At 46.1% G+C, this 22,247-nt stretch overlaps 1 protein-coding gene across 1 annotated transcript in view; it reads left to right on the forward strand.

Moving 5' to 3' along the window:
• The first annotated feature begins 955 nt into the window (after window positions 1-955).
• NFAT5 (nuclear factor of activated T cells 5) overlaps window positions 956-22,247 on the forward strand; it is a 67,564-nt gene continuing 46,272 nt past the window's right edge. Inside the window, exon 1 of the mRNA XM_075715126.1 lies at window positions 956-1,028. Within this exon, the coding sequence (XP_075571241.1) occupies window positions 956-1,028 (73 nt within the window). The remainder of the gene's footprint in view (window positions 1,029-22,247) is intronic.

Consider the following 22,247-nt stretch of genomic DNA (forward strand, 5'->3'; position numbering starts at 1 on the left):
TGAGGGCTCCCTGAGGGACCGGGGGCTCCCCTGAGGGACTGGGCTGCCCTGAGGGACCAGGGTCCATGGAGGGGCTGGGGTCCCCTCACCGCCAAGGGCTCCCTGAGAGACCAGGCATCCTGGAGGGCCCAGGGTCCCCCCACCACTGAGGGCTCCCCTGAGGGGCCAGGCTGCTCTGAGGGACCGGGCTCCATGGAGGAGCCAGGGTCCCCTCACCGCCGAGGGCTCCCCTGAGGGGCCAGGCTGCCCTGAGGGACCGGGGTCCCCCCGCCACCGAGGGCTCCCCTGAGGGGCCAGGCTGCCCTGAGGGACCGGTTTGCCCCAGAGACCATGCTCCCCCACCGCCGAGGGCTCCCTGAAAGGACCGGATCCCCCCCGCGCCGCCGAGGGCTCCCTGCGGGGGCCGCCCCCCCCGCCCCTTTCTAGACGCTTCCGCGCCCCCCGCCACCGCGGCGGCTCTTCCGGCCGCCGCCCGCCACCCCCTCCCGCATGCGCGCTGCGGCGCTGGCGGCGGCGGCGGGGGCAGCGCGGCCCCGGGCCCCTCCGCGCAGGCGCGCCGGGCCCGCCCGGGCGCTGTTCCGCCGCCGCGTCTCCCCGCCCGCCGGGGCGCATGCGCGGGCCGCCGGCCCTGGGCTTCCTTCACCCGCGCCCCCTCCCCGGCGGCCGCGCAGGCGCAGAGCGGGAGCGGAGGGGGCGATCGGGCGCGTTCCGTTGGCAGCAGCCGGTTCCTGTCAGCGGCGGCGGGTGGCGGTGCCCGGTCCCGACGGCGAGCGGAGCTCCCCCCACCCCGGCCTGGCCCGACCCGGCCCCGACGTGCGGAGCGCCGCGCTCCCGCCTGCCGGTGTCTCCCCTCCCCAGCCCGGGGCGGCGGAGGCAGCAGCGGCCCCCCCCCCTCCCCCGGCCCGGCCCCCTCCTCCCGCCGCCCCCCTCGCCCCTGCCGGGCCGCGGAGCTGCGATGCCCTCGGACTTCATCTCTCTGCTCAGCGCCGACCTCGACCTCGAGTCCCCCAAGTCGCTCTACTCCAAGGGTGAGTGTGGCAGCGGGCCGGGGAGGCGGGGCCGGGGGGGGTGGGGGGGGAGGCCGCCGTGCCCGCGCCGTTAACCGCCGCTAACGGCCGGCCCTGCCGCCCGGGCCCGCGCTTCGGCCCGCCGCCCCCCCCCCCCCCCTTCCCCGCGTCCTCCTGCGGGGCCGGCCGGGAGCTTCGCCCGCCCCGAGCACCCCCCCCCCCCCCCCCCCGCCGCCGGCCTGCGGGCCGCACCGGGATGCTCGGCCGCCGGCGCCCCGCCGGAGGGGCCCCGCGGTCGGCGCTGGGGCAGAGCCCGGCTCCCCCGGCCGCATTCCTGGCCCGGCCGCGGCGGCCTCAAGAATGTGTCCCGACAGGTTCCTGCGCCCGGGGCCCGGCGGCGGCCCCCGCGGGAGCGGCACGGCGGCGGGGGGCTGCTGTGCGGCCGGCGGTGCCGGGCCGGGAGCGCGGGTGCGGCCCCCTCGCCGCCCTGGCCTCGCCGTTCGGCGGCGCATCCGCGGGGCTGCGGGCCGAGCCCCGCCGGGGACCGGGGACCGGGGACCGGCCGTAACGGGGCACGGCGAGCGCGGGCGGCGTGAGATCTCCCCGAGGGCGGCTCGTGAAGTTTCTCGGAAGAGGGTTTCGGTGGAACGAGCGGCCGGGGACGTTCTGATTTGGGTTAGAAACGGGCAAAGAGCCCGCGGGGCGGAGGGCTGGGCTGCGGCGCGGCCGAGGGCCCCGGTCCCGGGGGCTCGGGGCTCCGGGGCTCAGCCCCATGCACCGGGGGCTGCGGCGGCGAGCGATGCTCCGGGGAGGGTCGGGACCGGGGGGCAACGTAGGGAGCGGCGAACGTGAACGAACCGAACGCTTTCATAACCCCCGAGTTTTAGTTTTGACAAGCGCACGCCAGCAAGGGTACGCGTGAGGGCAAATGTTACGTACGGCGCAAGTTCTTAACTCCTTTTCTCTTATTTAAAAGACGCGACAGTCGCTCCTCGCAGGCTGTCGAACGTGTCTGCCCGCGGTACCACGGACGGGGAGCAATTTTGGGGACATACGACAAAAGAAATGGAAAGTCTTTTATTACCCTGAAGTGAAGGTAGCTAATTAGAGCTTAACATTATTACAGGAAAGAGTTTTTTCTTTTCAAATTTTTTGAACTAATTGTAATAAGCTCACTAACTCGGAGGTGTGTGTCGTTAGTGCGGAAGCTAAAAGAAGAAAAAGACTTTAATGAGTCGAAGCGCGTCTTTAAAGCTCTCAAACTGCTCGAAGTCGTTGTCTCGCTGTTCAGAGATCTTAAAGTTATTACCGGTGTGTAATAGTTTGTAAATTTTGTTAAAGATGTTACTACAGGGGTTTCAGGCTCTCCTGTTGGCTAACACGTGTGTATTCCCGTTGGTTCCAGTCCTAGGGAGGGCAGTAGAAGGGAAAGAGTATTTTGAAACAGGGCAGTTCTGAGTAAAAAATACAGGTGATAAAACCTTCTCAAAACGATCGTTTATTGTACTGGAAATTTGAAAAGTGTGCACCGTTGAAGTGATCTGCAAAACATTTAAAATAAAAAGGTTCCATGTAAGTTGTGAAATTTCTTCAGGGACTCATGCTTAATTGAGCAGAAGTTTTGAACTCGCCAATCTTACTGTGAATTCTCAAAATTGTTTATATGGTAGAGTGTCTGTCTCGGGTAGGAAAAGGATCTCAAACTGATTAATCATGAGTATGTTTTTTTTTTTTCTTCCAGTGGCGTTGATGTGGGTTCGGAGCTAGAAAAGGCCTAGAGGAGGATGTTTGATGCTTAGGAGTGGCCGTAATGAGCTGCTTGAGTCAAACAAGATGGCATATGATAGGATGAAGCAGTGAACGGTTATAAAGAGGTTAAAGCAAGGCTGGCTTTTCATATTTTGTCATAATAAAAGATCAAGGAGATGTTAAGTTGAAATGCAATTTAATTTAAATTAAAATTTGGAACAAATGAATATACTTTTACAGAATGAATAATTCAGTGATCCTCTTTGCTGTGAGGTATATTAGTACGATTTTTAGCTGGATTTAGGAAAAGGTATTAGTGGTTATCTGATTAATCGGAACACACTTCAGTGTGCTCCCCCCCGTCGTCCCCCCCCCCCCCCCCCCCCCCCCCCCGGATAGATACAGATAAACTTGTCCTGTGGACAAATGCTCTGGATCAGAGTATGAATACAACTGATGAGATAAAGGGAAAGGTCTGAACACAGTGAGAAAGCCACAAATATGCATTTGTGATGAGGGTGTGTTAGGAGCATGTAGTTTCTCATAACTGCTCTCCTTTTAGAAATACAGCTACCCCGCAGTTTGGAATCCAGCTCGCAGATTGAATTGGGGCCAGTCACTTTTCCTCTGAATTGCATTCCTGTGTGCGCGTCGGGATGGTTGCGGTTTAATGATACCGGTCTTGTAAATTTGTCGATGATGATCGCTGTGATGTTTTGGAAATACAAAGATTATGAAAGTGAGAGAAGCTGAAAGATTGGGGTGGTCTTGGGAGTAACTGAGGTTTTCTAACGTACAGAGTTTATTGCAGTAAAAGTGGAGGAGTCTTTAGTGTGCTGGTTAAAATATACTTGCCTGCCCTTAAAAGTGAAGTTATGTTTGAAAACGCAGTGAGTCAAGATGTAGCTTATGCTCGTGCAATTTTTTTTTATGGTATAGTTTGTCCCGTTCTCTGGACTGACCAAGTTACGTCATCACTCTGTCCCCACGCTGTGTGTTAAAGTTTTGGCTTGCATGGCTATTTCAATAAAGATTTGTGTTTTCATATTCCTTTAAAAATGTTAAGCAGAACTTCTAAAAGCACGCAAACCTAAGGTGAAACGGCAATACAGACAAAGGGAGAGTCGTTTAATTTAAAATTTGATCTGATAATTCGAGTCCTTTCTTTTCACTTACGCGTAGCTTGGGAAAGAGAATATTTTTCTTTGAGTATCTAAATACTTTACCTCCTAGTTTTTACTCTTGTAGGTGTGGTTTCGTGAGCAGTTCCAGCCAGTAGGAATTCCCACTTGCTGAGTTAAAGCAGTCTTGTCCCCTGTCTTTTCCTTGCTGCTCTGTTCGTGCCAACATTTACGTGGCCATGCAGCGAACTGGACTGGGGAACTGATCGTGGTAAAATTAACTCAGCTTTTCCCTTATTCCTTCTTACCCTGCCCCCCAACAACAAAAAGGAAAAGGGGAAGAGAAATGTTGATTTTTAACTAGGTGAGTATCCTGGTCATGTTTGCTGTGGGTCTTTGTGAATGGCTTGTGCTGACTCAAGGGAAGGACATGTGAAAACTAGCAGTGGAGAAGGGTGGGACGATTTCTTTCAGCAGCAGTGCCGGGTTATAGTGGCTTAAAATGATAGTGAAACTGTATTGAAGTTGCAGGCTTCTGGAATGTGAGTGGTTATAGCTGTTAAAAATAAAAGAAATGCAAAGTGTTGATTCCAAGGGCTGTTGCTGAAGCTCATCCCCACAGCTCCTGAGGAACTGACTTGTGCTCGGGACTAAGCCCCGTCGGTTTATGTATAATCAATATTAAACAGAGGTATATGCTTTGTAACCATTGCAGAAGGATGGTATCTAAGAAGATAACAGAGATATACAAAAATGTATGCATTTTTGAATGCTGAAAAGGTTTAGAAAGTAATAGGTTTAATTCCCATCTTTACATAACCTACTGGCCTTTTTGAAATAAAACAACCCAAATGTGCATACAAATTAGTAATGTAGTAGAAAAATCACTGGAGCATAAAATCTAAAACCTGCAGGCTAGTTGTTCTGTGGTTGAGTATCATATGCAACATTCAAATATAGCGAAGTTAGCTATTCATTGTAAACAGGCAGAGGTGAAAAACTGCGATTAAAGCAGTTCATCAGACATCAGGTACTAAATCTGAACTGATTAAATGTGTGATTAATTTAGCTAATGCATTCATTTTGAAGAATTACAAAGTAACACGTGTACTAATAAAGTTGCATTTTTGCACTGCAGCAAGAACGATCAGAACTTTTTATCCTTCCCCCCCCATTTTGCTTTACATAACTGAGTAACTGTAAAACTGTGAGACTTTCTGGAACTTGTTCCAGAAAGAAAAGAAAAATGTTAATAGTCTCCTAAATAGCTCCTTTGCACTAAAAATGTCATACAGTCAAAACTCAATTTTCCTGCATGCTTAAATGTTAAATGATGGCAATCTACTTGTGTTCGCTGAGAATTGTTGATACAATGTGTAGTTTTTGGTGATCCCCCCACCCCTGCCAACTTTTTTCTTTCCATGATCCAAGAGATAACTCTGGCAAGACACGTCCCTCTTATCAAAGAGGGATGGAACAAATGCTTTATAAAAATAGTAAGAGCCTGCTTTTAGTTTTGAACTTTAGAACTAGTACTAGCAGGTTTTAGGAATAGAAATAATACTTAGCTTCTTTTTATAATAACACTTAGCTGCTGCTCGTAACCCGTAGAAGGTGCCATGCTGGACAGGCAGTGCTGGGCGTTACGTCAGGGACGGATGGCGTACATCTGCCCGTGGCAGCTCTTCCAGCTGCCCCCAGGGCATTCTGACTTGAGTCAACTGAAATGGGTTCTACCAAAGTTCCTTAAATTCTGTGTCAGCCTCGTGAATGTCCATTCCTACTTTGAATCTTCCTAGTTTACTGCCTTTAAAAACAGAACTACAGAATACGTTGCTGCGAGGTGATTATGCGTGGTGCTGGGGGTAGGGGGGAGGACTCTGAATACACAGCTTTTCCCACTGTAATTTGAATATTCCAGTGACAGAGCTGTTCAAACAGACCCTTTTCCCTGCTGTCTGTTCTCACCCATGTACTGTTCTCTGAATTGTGCCAGCACAATTGTTTTTTTTGTGGCTGCAAGATGAATGGGATTAGGAAACCAATCTAGAATGAGTATATTGTACTTTTGATAGGATTTTCTAGCATTGTTCTGCTCCCTGGTCTAGTTTCTGTGCAGCTGCGCAAGTAGTGGTGTCAGGACAAGAAAAGGGGTATCGAGGACTGGGATTACATGGCAGAGGAGGTGGCAGATGTGGTAGAACTGCTAAACTGGCTCTGCCATGGAAAGAAACGCTCCTCGCATTGTGCCTTCTCCTGCATTTGCTGTGTCTGTGCTCTTGTGCCGAGACCGGGAAAGCCAGGCTTCCTGCCTGGGCTGGTTTCTTGGGGATCGGCGAGGGAATCCATTTCTGGAGCTCGGGAAGCCGGGCAGGACGCCGCAGCACCTCTCCTGCTGCAGGTGTGGATGGAAGAGCGTGAGGCTCTGTTCCCGCCTTGGGTTCTCCTTTGCTGCCTGTTTGTATCCGCGTGTAAATGTGTGCCGTGGATCAAGGAGTAGGGGAGATTAAGAGGAATGAAGTAAGTTTTTTCTGTAGTTCTAAGACTAGTTGGATTTTTTTCATTGTCAGTTTTCCTCTTTTTGGATACTTTACGTAGTTCTACAAAAGTTGTAGGGTTTTTTCTGTTAGAGAATCTCCATACATTGCCCAATTCTCCTGTCCTGTTTAAATTTAGATATTCAAAGAAACCGTAATTGGAGAGAATGTATTTCAATCCCATGGAAGGATTTGAATATTGCAATGAAGAGCTTGAATTGGACTTGATTTAGTGAGGTCTCGGCATGAGCGTGGCAAGTGTCGCAGCGATCCGTTTCGCGAGGAAATGGGCTCCGGCATGTTGCCGGCCAGGGCTGCTCTGGGAGGAGGGGTGCTGGTGAAGCCTGCAGGCCCTGAATGTGGGGTTCCCCGTGATCAGGTGTGTTGGGTTCAGGCTTCTTCCACTTGCAAAGTCAAATGGGTACGTTTTACTACATTTGCCTTTTAATCCAGCAATGTTGGGGGGTTCTCAGGGACCCAGAGGTTGGAAAACTGTCGTTAAGTTATTGTGCAGATATTTCTGATTGCTGATATGCTTTAGAGGAAGACACTCTTTCCCAATACTTTCTTTCCTCCTACTTTAGTCTTTCCGCCTCATTGCATTCGTCTTTGATGCGAGGTTATGCCACTGGGCATCCCTTGTATTTTGTTTTTTTCTGGAAAGTTCTTTGTGCGGTTTTGACACTTGCTCTAATAGAGATCTGAGAGTCTTTAGAATATGAAAGTACTAGGAGTCAAGAGTACTTGTGCTTCAGTTAGTTCAGGACCTGCATATTTGAAATCTATTACAGCTTAATAGGGGAATCCATAGGATACTGCTGTTTAGTACAATCAAGAAGTAAATTTTTTATCGTACGTTTCCCAGATTGTAGGTTAAGATTTTTCAATTTTTTATAATGCATCTGATCTTTATTGATAAATTTTCAACAGTGTAGTTACCTTTTGTTGGGTATGTTGACTAAAAAGGGTTGTCAGGCGGAGCCTTGATCTGATATTTGCACCAGTACACAGATTACTTAGTTTTATGTGGAAATGTACTTCTTTTGAGTTGGAGAAAACGAAAGACTAGTAATGCTTTCTTTTATACAAAAAGGCAACGGCCTGAACTCATTTTGAAGTTTAGATACGGTGGTAAACCCTAGCACAAATTGGTGAGTGGCCAAAGTGTGGGTGAAGTAAGGTATGTGGTCATGTCTGTGCAGTTTATCACCTTTGTTATCTTCTCTGTGTTTATGTAAAGAGTAAACTGATGAGGTTGAATATTCAGACAAGTTTTGGCTTTCTCGTCAGCAAGTGCAGCAATTATTCTAGGAACTGGCTGAAATGAACTTTCTGATCTAACTCTGAACTGTGGTGTAATAGCGGATTCTAATGGGCACGTAGGAAAATCTTAAGTAACTGCTGTTTCCAAAAGCATGCAGTGTTTGAAATGTAAATGCTCAACATCAGTCACGTTATGTTATTAACTCTCTGTAGTTCTGTGTGGCAAGTATCACTGCGTCAGACTAAGAGGAATGTTTTCACTATTTACATAAATACGCTGTGAAGGATAGTTCTCCAGTTCCCCTTGATTACTTGTCCCTCCAGCAGTTGGAAAGGTTTTACAGTTGCTTTGTAAATAATTAGAAAGAATTTTGGGTCACCTTACAAAGTTTATAAAACGAATGCAATATGCCAAAGTAATGCAAAGTTTTTGATACTAAAAGCAGATTTGAGTTGTGGTGAAGTTCAGGCTGTTTGGCAAACAAAAGGAAGATGGATAGCAGTTCATACTAATGCCCAGACAAGGTGAAAAGGAAAGAAAGAGGTTTAAAAACAGTAATAAAAAGTTGTCAGATGTTGGAGTTCCTCTCCTGTTCAGAAAACTGACATTACAAGCCAGTTGTTTCAGTCTCTCATTGTCTGGAGGCCTGATTTTTTTTTTTTTTTTTTTTATGGATTCACTCAGCAGAACAATCTGTAAGTTTTGATAGTAGCGCTTCAGAGTGATTGGAAAATAATAAGCTGCAGAGTTCAGTAGGTTCTATTAGCTATGACGGTTTCTGTTTTCTGGTGCGTAGGGGAACATGACCTGTTTGCTCACAGTGGTCATGAAAGCTGCTTTGCAAAGTGGGGCAGGAAGATGCGAGTTGTAAGTGACAATCTGCCTCCGTTACAGTTGCATTCCGCTTCCCTCGGTGCTTGTCCTTCCGAGCTGCAGGCCGTAGCAGAGCTCATGCCGAGCAGCACCGTGCATCCATACGTTTGAGTAACGCGAGCCCCACTGACAGCGCCTGTTTCCCAATTTGGGTAGGTCTGCCTTTGCGGTGAGGTCCCTTTGTATGTGTGCGTGCATATGCTTAACTATTTGGGGTGTAACAGGAGTATCTAGGATCTTACTCGGTTCTTCTTTGACTGGTGATTAGTTTTTGGATTCAGCAAGAAATTCCACGGTCCAATTGTATACTTGGTGAAGAAATATTTCTTGTCTTCCATTTAAAGTTTACTCTCTCTTCAGTCTAATATTAGGAATGAGGAGGTCTCCTGGTTTAAAATATTTGAGTATGTTTTCGTTTCTTAGGGGGGAAGAAAGGTGGCTTAGCTTGGAATATGTATTCCTATTAGAGCAGATTTACTGAGGAACTTACCGTTCCAGTTCCTAATAGTCTTGGTTGTATCTCATAAGTAAATGCTACAGACCCCAGGAATCTGATTGAGGTTAAAGTTCCGAAAACAATCAGATGTCCCGGTTGTGCAGGGGGTGGGGAAGGAGCGGGGCGAGCACTTCTGGAGGCAGTGCCAGCTTTCAGTCACGCAGCCGCTGAGGTTGGCCCGGACCCCTTGAGATCGCCTCATCCAAACCCCGGCTCAGGCTGTGCCTGCTAGAGCAGTTTGCCTGCGACCGTGTCCCGTTGGGGACTGCCTTTGCGGATGGAGGCTCTGCAACCTTTCTGGCCCACCTGTGCCAGTGTTTGGCTACCTTCATGGTTAAGGTAATTAAGATGGGATTTAATGTGTCTTAATTGGTGCCCATTGCCTCTTGTCCTGTCACTGGGCACTGCTGAGAAGAGCCTCTCGCTCCCTCCCATCGGTATTTATACACATGGATAAGATCCCGCTGAGCCTTCTCTTCTCTAGGCTGAACAGTCCCAGCTCTCGCAGCCTCTCCTTGTGTGAAAGATGCTCCAGGCCCTTCCTCTTCGGGGCCCTAAATGCACATCAGTGTGAGTTCTGAACAGCTTTTACTATTGTTGGGACATTTCTGAGTTCCCACATCAGAAATTCTCCTGCCTAGCGTTATGGTGCGGTCATTTGCTTATTGGGCACTAAGTCAGGTTTTCCCTTTGGAATATAGCTGTTTATTGTCCTGAAATCTGTAGGAAATGTGCACTGAGATTTTTGTATCCTGTTATCAGTTTTGCTGAGGATATCTACTAGGTTCAGAACCTCCTGGGAGATGTGACTGCCATGTTGCTCCCTTAAAGGAGTGTAACCCCCTTTCTTATCGAGAGCGCATTCCTTTGAAAGTGGCTTTCTGGGCATTCCTGGGGTTCTGTGCTCCAGGCACACTCAGCGCCTTCAGCTGTTTTAAACTCTTCTCTGCATTTCTTAGTGGTAGAGAAAGAACTTCCGTCATCTCTGGTCTGTAAGTATATTTGTGCGAGTGTGATCAATGCCCGTCCTTAGCCTGTGTGTGGATTTCATTTGGGAATAAATCTTATTTTGTTTTTCTTTTAGGGCATCTCGGTTCTAGACAGGGCCATCTGCCTCACCTTGAAACTTGAACCGCACCTGCAATGGAGTTGCTCTTTAATCAGATGGGGAAATAATTTGGTTTCTTATTCTGTGGCCTGAAAGGATTCAGTTTAAGCTTCCAGTAATTCAGTTATTTGCTGCCACTTAAGTAAAAAAGGTGCTTTTGGAGGTGTGGTAGCAAGGAAGGGATTATATTGTTTAGAGTAAATTTAAGTATGCCTTGCCGTGCAGGTGTTTCAATACATTAATACAATAGCAAAAGAATTCATTTAGGAAGGTTACTACCCTTCTGCACCTGAGCCAAGGAATCTAAGGGCTTTATTTTTACTGAAGTCAGCTTTTAGAGGCAAGACAGCTGAAGTACTCTGGGCGTTCAAAACAAACACTTTAAATAGTGGGATACTAGTTGTCTGTTGAAGAAACTCTGAGTACAGGCTTCCTCCCCGCCCTCTTCGAAGTCCCGTAAGGAAAGACAATTTAATTGAGCTGAAGATCTTGAAGTACTACAGCATCTGGCTTTTGAGAAGCTGGTCATAGCAGACTGTAATAGCTCGGCTTGTGGGGGAGTGGGGAGGGATAGCGTTAGCCAAGGGGTGTTGGAATCCCCAGAACCGGTTGACAGGTACGCTGTATCCATGATCTTCATCTGCACGCTTGCCAGTTACCCCCGTGAACCACAACCCTCAGGGGACTCCTCTTCCATTATATTGTCTTTGCTCGAATCAATGTCAAGCTTTAGCGTATAGAAGGTGGTGCACAGTCTAACTGTAGGTACAGAACTGAAGATTTGCGTGGAGGGGAGAGGAGTGTGAAAGCTGTGAATGGTATAGCGCAGATAAATAGGCTGTGCTTATTTATTATTTTTCATTACTTCAGAGATAAGAGACACCCAATGCAATGACCAGGCAGCAATTTAAAACAAAAGACAGATTTTTTTTTTTTTTTGTACACAGTTTAGTTGTGGAAGCCATTGGCAGATGTTTTGGGTGGTAAAAGGATAAATGGTTCAAGAAGCCGTTAGATTTGTAGAGGATATATCTATTTAGGGAAGCCCATAAACTAGGGAGTTAGTCTGTAGCTGATTGTCAGAATTTGGAAGATACTGTGGTAGAAATACTCTTCTAAGCTTACTGGTTCTTGTAAACCTTTCCCTATAGTTTGCTGCTATCAGAGAAAAGATGTGGGCTAATCAATATTTAGTGTGATTTGTTATGACCGTCCTTAAGTTTTACATAACTTGGCGGTTCCGGAGCAGTTATACCACTGATTCTTTCGTTGCTGCTCTCCCTTCGATTCTGTTAGGGTTTTAGCTCTGTAGTACAGAAAGGAATCTTTTATCCACGTTTTGCCATTAAATGGTTGGCTTAGGCTCCCACTTATCCCCTGAGTCATGTGTGAACCTATTTGCAGAAGAACTTGCTTAATAGTTTCAAAACCTGTTTTTAAAAACAACTTGCATCTTTATTTCCTTGCGGGATTCCTCCCGGGTGCAGCGCTTCTCTCGCAGGTTTGCCTGCAGTTGAGTATGTGCCTCAGTAGCTGCATCTGCCTTCACCTGCAGTCTGGGGGGCTCGGCGTCTGTCAGTCAGTCTGTCGGAAGGAGCAGAGGCCTTGCCGACGCCGAGCCCGAGCTCGGGCTGCAGCACCTTGGCCGACGCCGAGCCCGAGCTCGGGCTGCAGCACCTTGGCCCATGCCGAGCCCGAGCTCGGGCTGCAGCACCTTGGCCGACGCCGAGCCCGAGCTCGGGCTGCAGCACCTTGGCCGACGCCGAGCCCGAGCTCGGGCTGCAGCACCTTGGCCCATGCTGAGCCCGAGCTCGGGCTGCAGCACCTTGGCCCATGCCGAGCCCGAGCTCGGGCTGCAGCACCTTGGCCGACGCCGAGCCCGAGCTCGGGCTGCAGCACCTTGGCCCATGCCGAGCCCGAGCTCGGGCTGCAGCACCTTGGCCGACGCCGAGCCCGAGCTCGGGCTGCAGCACCTTGTGCTTGATGAAAGCTTACTTTGAACAAATGCTGTCCGTAACACGTGCTGCTGCTCTGTCATTCAGGCTCGCTAAAAAGGATTTTATTTATAATCTTCTTTTTCCCTTCCCTCTTTTTTTTCCCATTTCCAGCACGAGCGTGTTCAGGGTAGCTGCTGTTAGTGCTGAACGTGACAGAAAGCTGAGCAGGCAATCTGGGACTCGTGTGCCGTGCTCCGAGATGCCTTGTGACTGTGTGAAACGTGTGTGAAGCATCCAGGCTGCCTCTCATTACTTTCAACGATTTTTTAAACGCCGATGCAGTTTTACCTCCTAATCTGGGATCTTGCAATACCAGAGAGAGGTTGGTGAGATGCAAGAGTCTCGGGCTCCATCGCTTTCACACAACATGGCTTTCACGCACCTGATCAGTTTGTTAGAAGTTATGTTACGGATGTCAGACTTTCAGCAGAGCTTTCTTTTAACTGTGCCAAGGAGTATTGTTTGTTAAACATTACTTCATGTTTGTTTTTAAAAAATTATGTTTATCATCAAACATAGTACTTGAATTATAACTAGAAACTAAAATGATGGCGGGAAGCATAAATATTTCTCAGTTTTGGGGAATGACGAAAGAAAAAACCTTTTTAATGTCAGTGTCTTACTAAAACGAGTAAAGGGAAGGAGGCGTGAAGATAGTTTGTGGGCTCAAGGTGCTAGACATCATGCTAGGAGTTTCTAGGACATGTAAAGTCTCACGAACAGAGCCTCTACACCCAGGTTTATAGCGAAATACTGAATCCGAGAGGTGGTTGCAATGTATTGACAGTCTGTCTGAATACCCGTACACTTTTATTCTTCAAGGTCAAATATTGTGGTATAGCCTCAAAAGAAAAAAAGTGCATATATTTTTCATTGCTGGTGTTGCATTTCTTGTTCTACAGCGAATGCAAGAGCTGGCAAAAATAATCCCATTGGAAAAAATTGTGCAAACCTGAAAAGGCTGAGAAACATTGTTCCGAGCGAATAGTAAATGGAGGGCCAGGCGGACTTCTGCGTGTGTCTGAATTTGGATGATGCATTGCACCTACGGAACTAGCATAACTGGCTGGAGCACCTGATTACCTCTGTGTTTCTGGTGAACTTTGGCTTTGAAACAATAGCAGTGTTTCAAAGTGGTCAATAAATAGCTAGTATTAATATTCGTTGGTCATGCTGTATTTGGGTTTCTTTGGGCGTTTGAGAAATGAAGTCTTTGTAGTGACAGAATGTGAAGATGGGGAGAAAACCAACTATGCCTAAAACTCAGTGTGGTATAGAATCACAAATAAAGGCAGGCCGTTGTTATAACAACTGTATATAACGGGGTTATAAGGCAAAATGAGGTTGTTTGAATTCCTTAATTGAATTTTCATACCTATCATATTTGGATTGTTTCCAAACATAAGCTTAGCTCAGTTTCCTGCATGCTGGAAGATTAAAACATGGCAACATTGGATTTATTTCTTTTTTAATTCTTAAGGTACTGTGAACGGATTGATTTCCCTCCCCCCCCCATTTTGGGTTATTTATGAGAGAAATGTGCATCTTTAAATACTACTCCTCATATGTGGTAAAACCTTTCAAATACGTTGCTGAAGGGTTTAAGCGTTCAGCGGAGCGGTGCCCTGTTACATTCATGTACGTGCAGTTCTGTCAGCCCTTAGCTGCTCTGCCTTGCCCGCTGTGGTATTTTAGTAGTGTCTTGTGAGTTCTTGGGTTTTTGTCTGGAGTTTACAACTGCATAGGATAGACTTTTCAGTAAGTCATTAGAGGTCCATTTCTTGAAGTGACAATTACTAAATAATGTTGTTCTCTCTTTCTGAGATGTGTAAAATTGGATGCAAACAAGACACAGGATTTATACTGTCTGTCTACATTTATAAAAGTACTCTTTGAGCTGTGAATGGGGATGACTGAAACACAGCCAGGAAAGCTTTATTTGATATTTGGATGAATGCCATAAATAGAATTCAGCTAACACATGCCTTTGTCAGTTGTTGAAATTCAACTTTAAAAGGATTAATTTCTCAACCCTACCCTGCTGTGCAGAATCCTGAATATTGAGATTAACAGCTTTTCTGAAGGTTAGTGGAATACTGCAGTAACTGATTTTTGTTCAGTTATGAACTGCTTGCAAAATTAACCTTTTTCATACTAGCATTTTTGGCACTAGTACTTGTGCTTTAGAAAAATGCAAGAAACAACTTTTAGCTTCCATTTTTATTTTTAAGTACAAGAAATAATGATATTACAGTTGTGATAAAATTTTAATGACTTTGGTGGTTGATAATATATTACTGATCACCTGTCTCCAAAATAGAAGTAGCTGTCTTTCAGCAAACTCTTCTCTCATCTTCGCTAACACACTGTAATGTGCATTTCGGTGTTGGAGTAGCGGCATTTGCAGGCAAGATTTGGATTTTACAGCGCCCAGTGCTACATCATCAACACAGAGTGCTCAGGTCCTCTGCTGATTCTTCAGAGCGGAGCTGCACCAACATAAACTTTTTAATCATCAAGCTTCCTCATGCAGGCAGAACTGTGACATCTGCCTTTCCGTATGTGCTCATGAATCGTGTTGATTTAGGGTTTGCTTCTTTTGTCTGAAGCCAGAGGGAACTGGAAGGAAGATTTTCTGTTTGGCTGTGTAAAACATCCTTGTATACACTGCAGTTTCTTTGAAAACCTGCCACTGTTGCTGTAGCAGCAATATAGTTCTGCCAGTATTGACAATAACAGGAGTACTGGCGGGAAGACTTGCTCCCAGTCTTTTACTGCTTTACCATCTACAGATGCTCTGAATATAGCATGGCAGATAAAGAGAGAGGGAATAGTACTCTCTAGCTCGTTTCCACTGCCGTCTCTTCAGAGGCGCTGCTGAAATGAAAGCACCGGTACAACGTCAGGAAGCATGCCAAGTGTGTTGCTGACGTACCTTCATTTGAGAGCTGTGCGAGAAACAGCGGTCCAGGTAGTGTTGGGGAACTTACTCAGAGTACGTTAACGTGTACAGGAACAGAAGGAAATAGTCTTTACGTATTTTAGGTTGCACTGTCAATTTGAACCTAGTCTTATGTTTAATGACATTATTCTCAGACGTGCTCGTAGACGTGAAATAAAAACATTGTTTTAGTAAGTGTTACCTAGTGGATTGAGCACTGGACTGCAGCCTGGGTAAGAGAAACTCGATTGTGTCCTGCTGCTGGCTGGCTGGGGAGCCTCCTGAGTTATGTTCTTCCCACGACTCAGTTTCTGCGTTTGCAAAAGTAGGAGTAATCAGACTGACAACTTTGTAAGAAGTTTAAGGTGTCTGCATCGAGACTATGAAGTGCTGTATGGTGTCCTTTTGCTCAGCTTCACTCAGTATAGGCTTTTTCTTGCTCTTTGGCTTTTGCCATGCACTTATGCGACAAGTACCTTTGAATAGTTGCTGCATTTTACCTACTCTTATGTATGCTTAAGTAGGGTCTTCCCTTCTTGCTCCGTATGAAACTTAAACCTGTCTTCAGGGCTGTTTGCCTCATTTTAACTACTGCTAAGCAAGCCTGTGTTAAGTCTACTGAAGTTGCAAAGATGTTAGGAAATAGCCTGTAATATATCATAAATCCTCTTTTGACAGATACAGAACAAAAGCTGATTTACTCTTTGTTGTCTATTCTTTCCTTCGTCCAAATCTTTTTTGTAACTTTGCCATACGAAATCTGTGCTGTACCTTAAGTAGCGCTGCTGTTGTCTGCAGTTGTGATTCTCGCTTCTGCCAGTGAGAGTTTGGATCCCTGATGGAGTGCTCAAAAAAGCCAACCAACCAAACCAAAAAGAAAGGAAGAAAAAAAAAAACCAAACCCAACCCAAAACCCTAACAACAACAAAACCACCACGCTGGAGTAGAAAGTACTTTAGTGGTCACAGACTCGTCTGGCCTGTGCCTGTCTCGGTCTGTTTCTGTTCTGTTTTTATGCACTAGGCTCTCTGTCTTTCTTCTAGTTGCCTTTCTCAGGCTCTCAAAGCTTCCTCTGTTGAGCTTCTTACTGAGTCCTCGTTATCCTGCTTTGGCCTCCTGTCTGCAGTCCCTGTTCCTGTGCCCTGCGCCAGCCCCCTTATCAACGTGCCATCTCATGGAGCAGCAATTCTTAAAATATTCCACCAGCTACGTACAGATTCTGTTTCATTTGCACAAAGGTACAGCTGTGTATTCTCAAGGTAGCTGTAGTAATGTTTTGTCTTCCTAATTCGGAGACAAAAAAAGGAATAGACTGCCTGTATTTTCACTTCAGAATTTACTCTGGTGGGTCCTGATGTTACTTCTCCCAGTTTAGCCTAGATGAAGTGAGAGCAGTCGCTGCGCCGTGTAACGTGGAGTTTCTGTGTTGGTTCTAATGCCTGTTCCACGTGAGCGTGGCCTGAGGTTTCTGAAACGTGTCTTCTCTTCTCTGTGCTGTAATAACCAAACATGTTCAGTAAATTCTTCTCCTGGGATCTGCAGGAGAACCTGTGTGTCTTTGGTGATGTATTGGAGGGAGCTGTGGGGAGGGCTAAGAACTGGAGTGCCCATCAGCTGGCTCTTACAGGTTCTTCCTGACAGGCGGAGTAGTTCGCTTCAAAGTATTCCCACGCCCAGGCTTTTGTATACAGCAGAATCCACGAGGGTCACCGGACACTAACATTTTGCAACAAAGCAAGGCTTTGATTAGACGTTGAATATTTAGAGCTGATGTAACGCTCCCCCTGCTCCCCCCCATCATTCTTTAAAAACTCTTTGTGAACTAAGCTATTGTGGTGGAATCGGTGGCATACAATAAACTACACCACTAAACAATATTGTTTATCGTAGACACTGGGCTTCTGAGTAGAACAGAACTTCAAGTTAAACAAACAAGCCACAAGGTCTTCTGGCAGATTCAGAGGGCTAGATTTTTCAGGTGCAGAATAGATTTGGGGTTTAGCATCTCTTACCCACAAAGGTTTTTGAAAGCTGCTCAGTTGCATATGTAGTTTTACTAAAATGCAGCTACCTTTGGAGTGAGGAGTGACAGTCAGGCCCGTAGTTGATATTTGCAACCTTGGTAATAGAGGATTAGCCCAAAACTGTGTCTTAACATAAACTGATGAGCATCATAGAATTTTATACATGTGTGTACGGGTACTCTGAACCTCAGTTCGTATGCTTAGCTGGGGATGCGGTGGAATATGAACACCATTATTTTCTCCTTTATAGAGTTTCTTTAATTTGCTGAGCATGCGTGCTGCACTTTACTTTTCTCACCTACCTCCCATGTAACAGAGGCTACTTGCAGGCTCCTGTATTTCTCATTGTTTTTTAATCTTGGTTCCATAGAAACAACTCTCTTTGCCTGTTTGCTTGCTTGTTTTTTTGATCAGCTTAGAGTACATCATTAGAAAAGATTTCTGCTTGGATGCTGCCAGCTGATTAGAAAGTACACCAAGGTTTTGTCTAATCTCTGGTGTGACTGTCATGTGCTGCAGCAAGGAAATGGCTTTGGAAGAAGCAGCCAAATCTGTACGGGTATTAAAACATGTTGAGGAGACTAGTATCAGTGGGGATCGAATGGGCAGCCGTTCAGTGCAGGGAGCTTATTAAAAGACGAGGATTAACTTTGCTGCTGTTCGTGAGGTCATAGAAGCGGTAAGGGATTTCCAGGATGGTACCTACCCTTAAAGGCAAAAAATGCCAGCTCCAGGTGGAAAATGCCCTCTCTCTGCCTCTACTGCAAACAATTTGGCTGGTTCTCATCGACACCCGTTTACTGATCGTGCTGTCCCGCATGGTTGCCTTTTGAGCAGGAAGGCTGTCATTACCTTTTAGCCTGGGGGCAGAGATAAAAGGGGTGCTGCTGAAGAAGCCCCCGGCACTTGGAGGGGGTGAAGTCGCAGGAGCAGACCACGGCGGTGGAACAGCTAGGCAGGCGGGCTGGGGGAGAGCCGGGGCCGTATTTCAGCGACCTCCTCGAGGCTGGGCCTGGGGAACAACTTGGAGAAGTGGCACTGAGGTAGGCCTTGGAGCTGCACAGGTTAAGTGATGTCTGACATCTTCGTTGTTAAGAGGAAAACTGTAGCAAAAAAAGGGATTTTCCGCATCATGATCAGCAACTGATTTAGAGGCTCTTACATGCAGTGGAAGGATGGCTTCAGCTAAAGGCAGAAGCAGTGCTTCTTTCCTGGGTTCCTTGTTCGTGTTCTTAACTACATGGTGTCAAAAATAAACTTGAAATAGTGGGGAAATGTTGGCAGGTTAACTGGTTATTCTACTGATTTTTACACTGATTACTTAAAAAAAAAAAAAAAAAAAAAAGGGAGGAGGGGATTACATGCAAAGCAGAAATGGCTGTTTTACTGTATATTGCTCTCAGTTCTGTAGCAGGGTCCTGTAGACCTGCAGCAGTCTGGAGTGGATGACCTTTTCAGATGGTGGTATCAGTCTCCCGCTGTGTTAGTTATGGCCTCATTCGCTAGTAGCTCAGGGCAAAGTTCTCCATCAAGTTCATAACTTGGCTTCCACGCGTGGAAGTTCTGGGTGGCATGGCTTTGCTTCTGGTACAGAATAGCAAAATGTGGAGAAATCATCAGTATATTTGAAGAGCATTCCATAACATTCAAGGCGTTTGGTGGTACTGACAAAATGAGGATGTCTGCATTCATCGTGGATGAGCCTGCTGTTGCTTTTAAACATTGGAAACCGGTATTCTCAGCTGTTTTTGCATATCTTCTGTGCTCCCAGCGTCACCAAGTGCTGAGTTACAAGAAGCAGCCCTTTGGTTGAGTGACCAGAAGGATCTCAATTAAATTTGCTGGTAGGCTAAGAAAGCCTCACAGAAGTTTGAGAAGGACAGGCAAGTTCTTTTGTAACATCACGAACCAGTCCTAGCACAGTGTGAGTTACTGAGGCACTAAATTACTAGAAATTGCACTTCTTAATCTGTATAGCTGAAATTCCTATGCAGATGCAATCGAAAAGTCATTCAAGATTCATTAAATGTGAGTAGCTGCAGAAAAGTCTTGCAGGTGCTGCATGTGATGGAATACTGGATCCATGTGTACTTGATTTGCTGCATTACAGCTAAACTGATTATTTGCAACTACTTTCATTAGCTATTTTGGGGAAAACTACTTCTCTTTTCTCTTCCTGCCTTCTGTCCTCTTGAAGTGACAGCATCTCTCTCTCTTTCAGTGTTAAACTTGTGTTACTTAACAAGAGACCTTTTGCTTGAAAGTGGCTTCTGTTCTGACCGTAGGATGTTATCTGAAATTCTGAAATAAGAATTCTCCTTTTTTGTTATGAGGGAGAGCGCTCTCCATGGTAAGAATACGTATGCTTTGGAGAAAGCGGGGCTTTCTTTGGGCTGTGTCCGAAGCTGCAGTGACTTCTCACAGCATCTTCCAGTTGTCTTAGCACCCCCAAACAGGAAGCAGTTGTGTAGTGTTCCCTTTGCTTCCATAAGCTTAACTGCTGTGTTCCTAAGAATAAAGTTGAAATAGAATCACAGTTTCCTGGTTAGTAAGGAGGAACCTAATGTTGCTGGTCACAAGGCATGGTGTGTTTCTGAAAGGTCATTTGATACTGCGATGATGAGATTGGTTTAAAAGTTTTAGTATTTTTTGTTGGTGGTGATGGGGAAAGGCTAGGGTACTTAGATTTTGCCGTAAGCCCAGATGTCTGTAATTTAGCCTGGTTAGTCTGTGTGTAGAAACCTAAAAATGTTCCTACAAAAGGGGCAGCTGTGTGTGTGCACTACGGTGAATTGAGGAAAACGGGAGGAGAAGGAGCACTTACAAATTTGTTTGCCATCGTGAACCACCTTGCGCTTCCACTGCAGTATCATCAGGTCGGCTTCACCCACCGTCTCCTACCTTCTCCGAGTGACTTTGCCTGAATCTTTCCTAGGCCCATCCCTCAAAGACGGAGCTCCTGTCACCCGCTGCTGTGACTGATCCAGGTACATGTTGACCCAAGGACAGATTTTTGTGCAGACTGATCGTAATGCATCCAGCCTTTTCACAGATAGCTTTTGTTCAATTCTTTGAATTTAAAATGAACTGATTTCAGCTGTGTGTAGCAGGGTGTAGTAGGTGAGCATCCCTTCTAGCAGTGCTGTATATCCTTCCGTGTACCTTCGGGATTTGTTGCTGCCCTTGCGGTTCTTTGGGAAAAGTGGTGGTGGGCACCTTTCACCTGCGACGGGATGCTGGCTCGGTTCCCGCTGATAGCCAAGTGTACTGGAATGCTTGTTGTTTGGCTCGGGTGCGCTGGTTTTGATGTGCTGCAATAACAAGCAAGTCTGATACCATTACTTTTTTCATTAATATTTCAATTTGGAATGTTCTGTGCAGTTTCAAGCAGTGCACTAACAGAATCTTGTCCTCCCCAGATTTAAAATTTTGTGGTGTTGGATATTGACCTATTGTTTGATGCTGTTCTGGTCAGTATAGCCATGGGAAATAGAATTTTCTGAACTGTCAGTGTAACTGGCAGATCAAAGTTACAAGCAGCTGATCTCAGATGAGAGATTATTGGGGTAGGATAATCGGATAAAGGGCAGTTGAAGAAATTTGACACTTAAAATACTTTTTGTAAATCTGCTTGTCCTCATGTGTCCTTGATTTCAGTAGTAGAATTTGTGAAGCCTGGGTTCCTCTAGTTAGTCTAGTTGAGGTATTTTGAGGGAAGATACGAGATTCAGAAGTTTATGGTAAATAGGATGTCTAAAAACTGATTACATGAATGCAGGTGAAGGTTTGCATGTGGAAATGAGTGTGTGAGACTCAGCTGATCATTAGTGTTTTGTTACTTGGTGTACTGATCTTGTTTATATTTCATAATAACAGTGTTGCTGAAATGCATGTCCCTCTCTTCCTATATGGAGAAAGAAAACGTGTTAAGGGGAGATGCTGGGTATAAATGGAGCTACTTCTAGCAAAAAACCCAGAAACTTGAGATCAACAAATAGATTGGTCAAAGGGATTTGAAATCGGCAATAAGTTAAAAGACACTTTGTGCTGTCAGCTGGCTGAAACTTGACTTGTTGATTCAACACAGTGGCTGCTGAAAACAGGAATTCTGTCTACACATTTTTTCTTGCTAATTAGGCAGGAATACGTAATGATGCTGAATTTTTATTTTTGCCTTCAAATGTAATACTGCATTTATATAACAACCTTTTCCTTTTTGTGGGTGTTTTCCACATAAATAAATGTAAAATTATAGCAGAAAGTTTCATGTACTCACTGTGCGCGCGTGTGTGTAAAACACGGTGATGGAGGCGAGCTGATCAGTAGGAGAGGGAGCTGGAGCTATTTAAATGATACCAGGCGTGGAGGGAAACTATATCCTGTGGGGAAGAATTAGTTTCCCTGTGACAACTCTAACCCTTCTGGACTTTGTCAGATTTTGCTTTAATGCTATTTATAGTGCAGCATATATAAACATTGGCCTGTGTTTAGGTGAAAACACAAAGTTTCATTTGAAGTCTGATTTGTGCAGAGCAGGTTTATTGCAGCAGGCTTTCTTAAAGGTACCCAAGCAATTTTGGATTCCTCAGGGAAGCGTTGAAATGATGGTTCCTAGAAATCCAGTTTGCTGAAGATGTGTTTTAGACTATGAAGCTACATCTGTTCTGAAAAAAAGCCAAGAGGTTGGGTTTTTTTCCCCTTAAAGTTTGGATTTGACCTTAAATTTTTTCCGTGTGTTCATAGAATCACAGATTGGTTTGGGTTGGAAGGGACCTTTAAAGGTCATCTAGTCCAATCCCCCTGCCATGGGCAGGGCCATCTTCAACTAGACCAGGTTGCTCAGGCACCCATCCAACCTGACCTGGAATGTTTCCAGCGATGGGACATCTACCAGCTCTCTGGGCAAGCTGTTCCAGTGTTTCACCACCCTCATTGTAAAAAATTTCTTCCTTATATCCAGTCTGAATCTCCCCTCTTCTAGTTTAAAACCATTACCCCTTGTCCTGTTGCTACAGGGCCTACTAAAAACTTTGTCCCCATCTTTCTTTTAAGCCCCCTTTAAGTACTGGAAGGCTGCAATAAAGTCTCCCCACAGCCTTCTCTTCTCCAGGCTGCACAACCGAACTCTCT

Source organism: Pelecanus crispus, chromosome 8 (assembly GCF_030463565.1).
Source record: "Pelecanus crispus isolate bPelCri1 chromosome 8, bPelCri1.pri, whole genome shotgun sequence".
Taxonomy (NCBI): domain Eukaryota; kingdom Metazoa; phylum Chordata; class Aves; order Pelecaniformes; family Pelecanidae; genus Pelecanus; species Pelecanus crispus.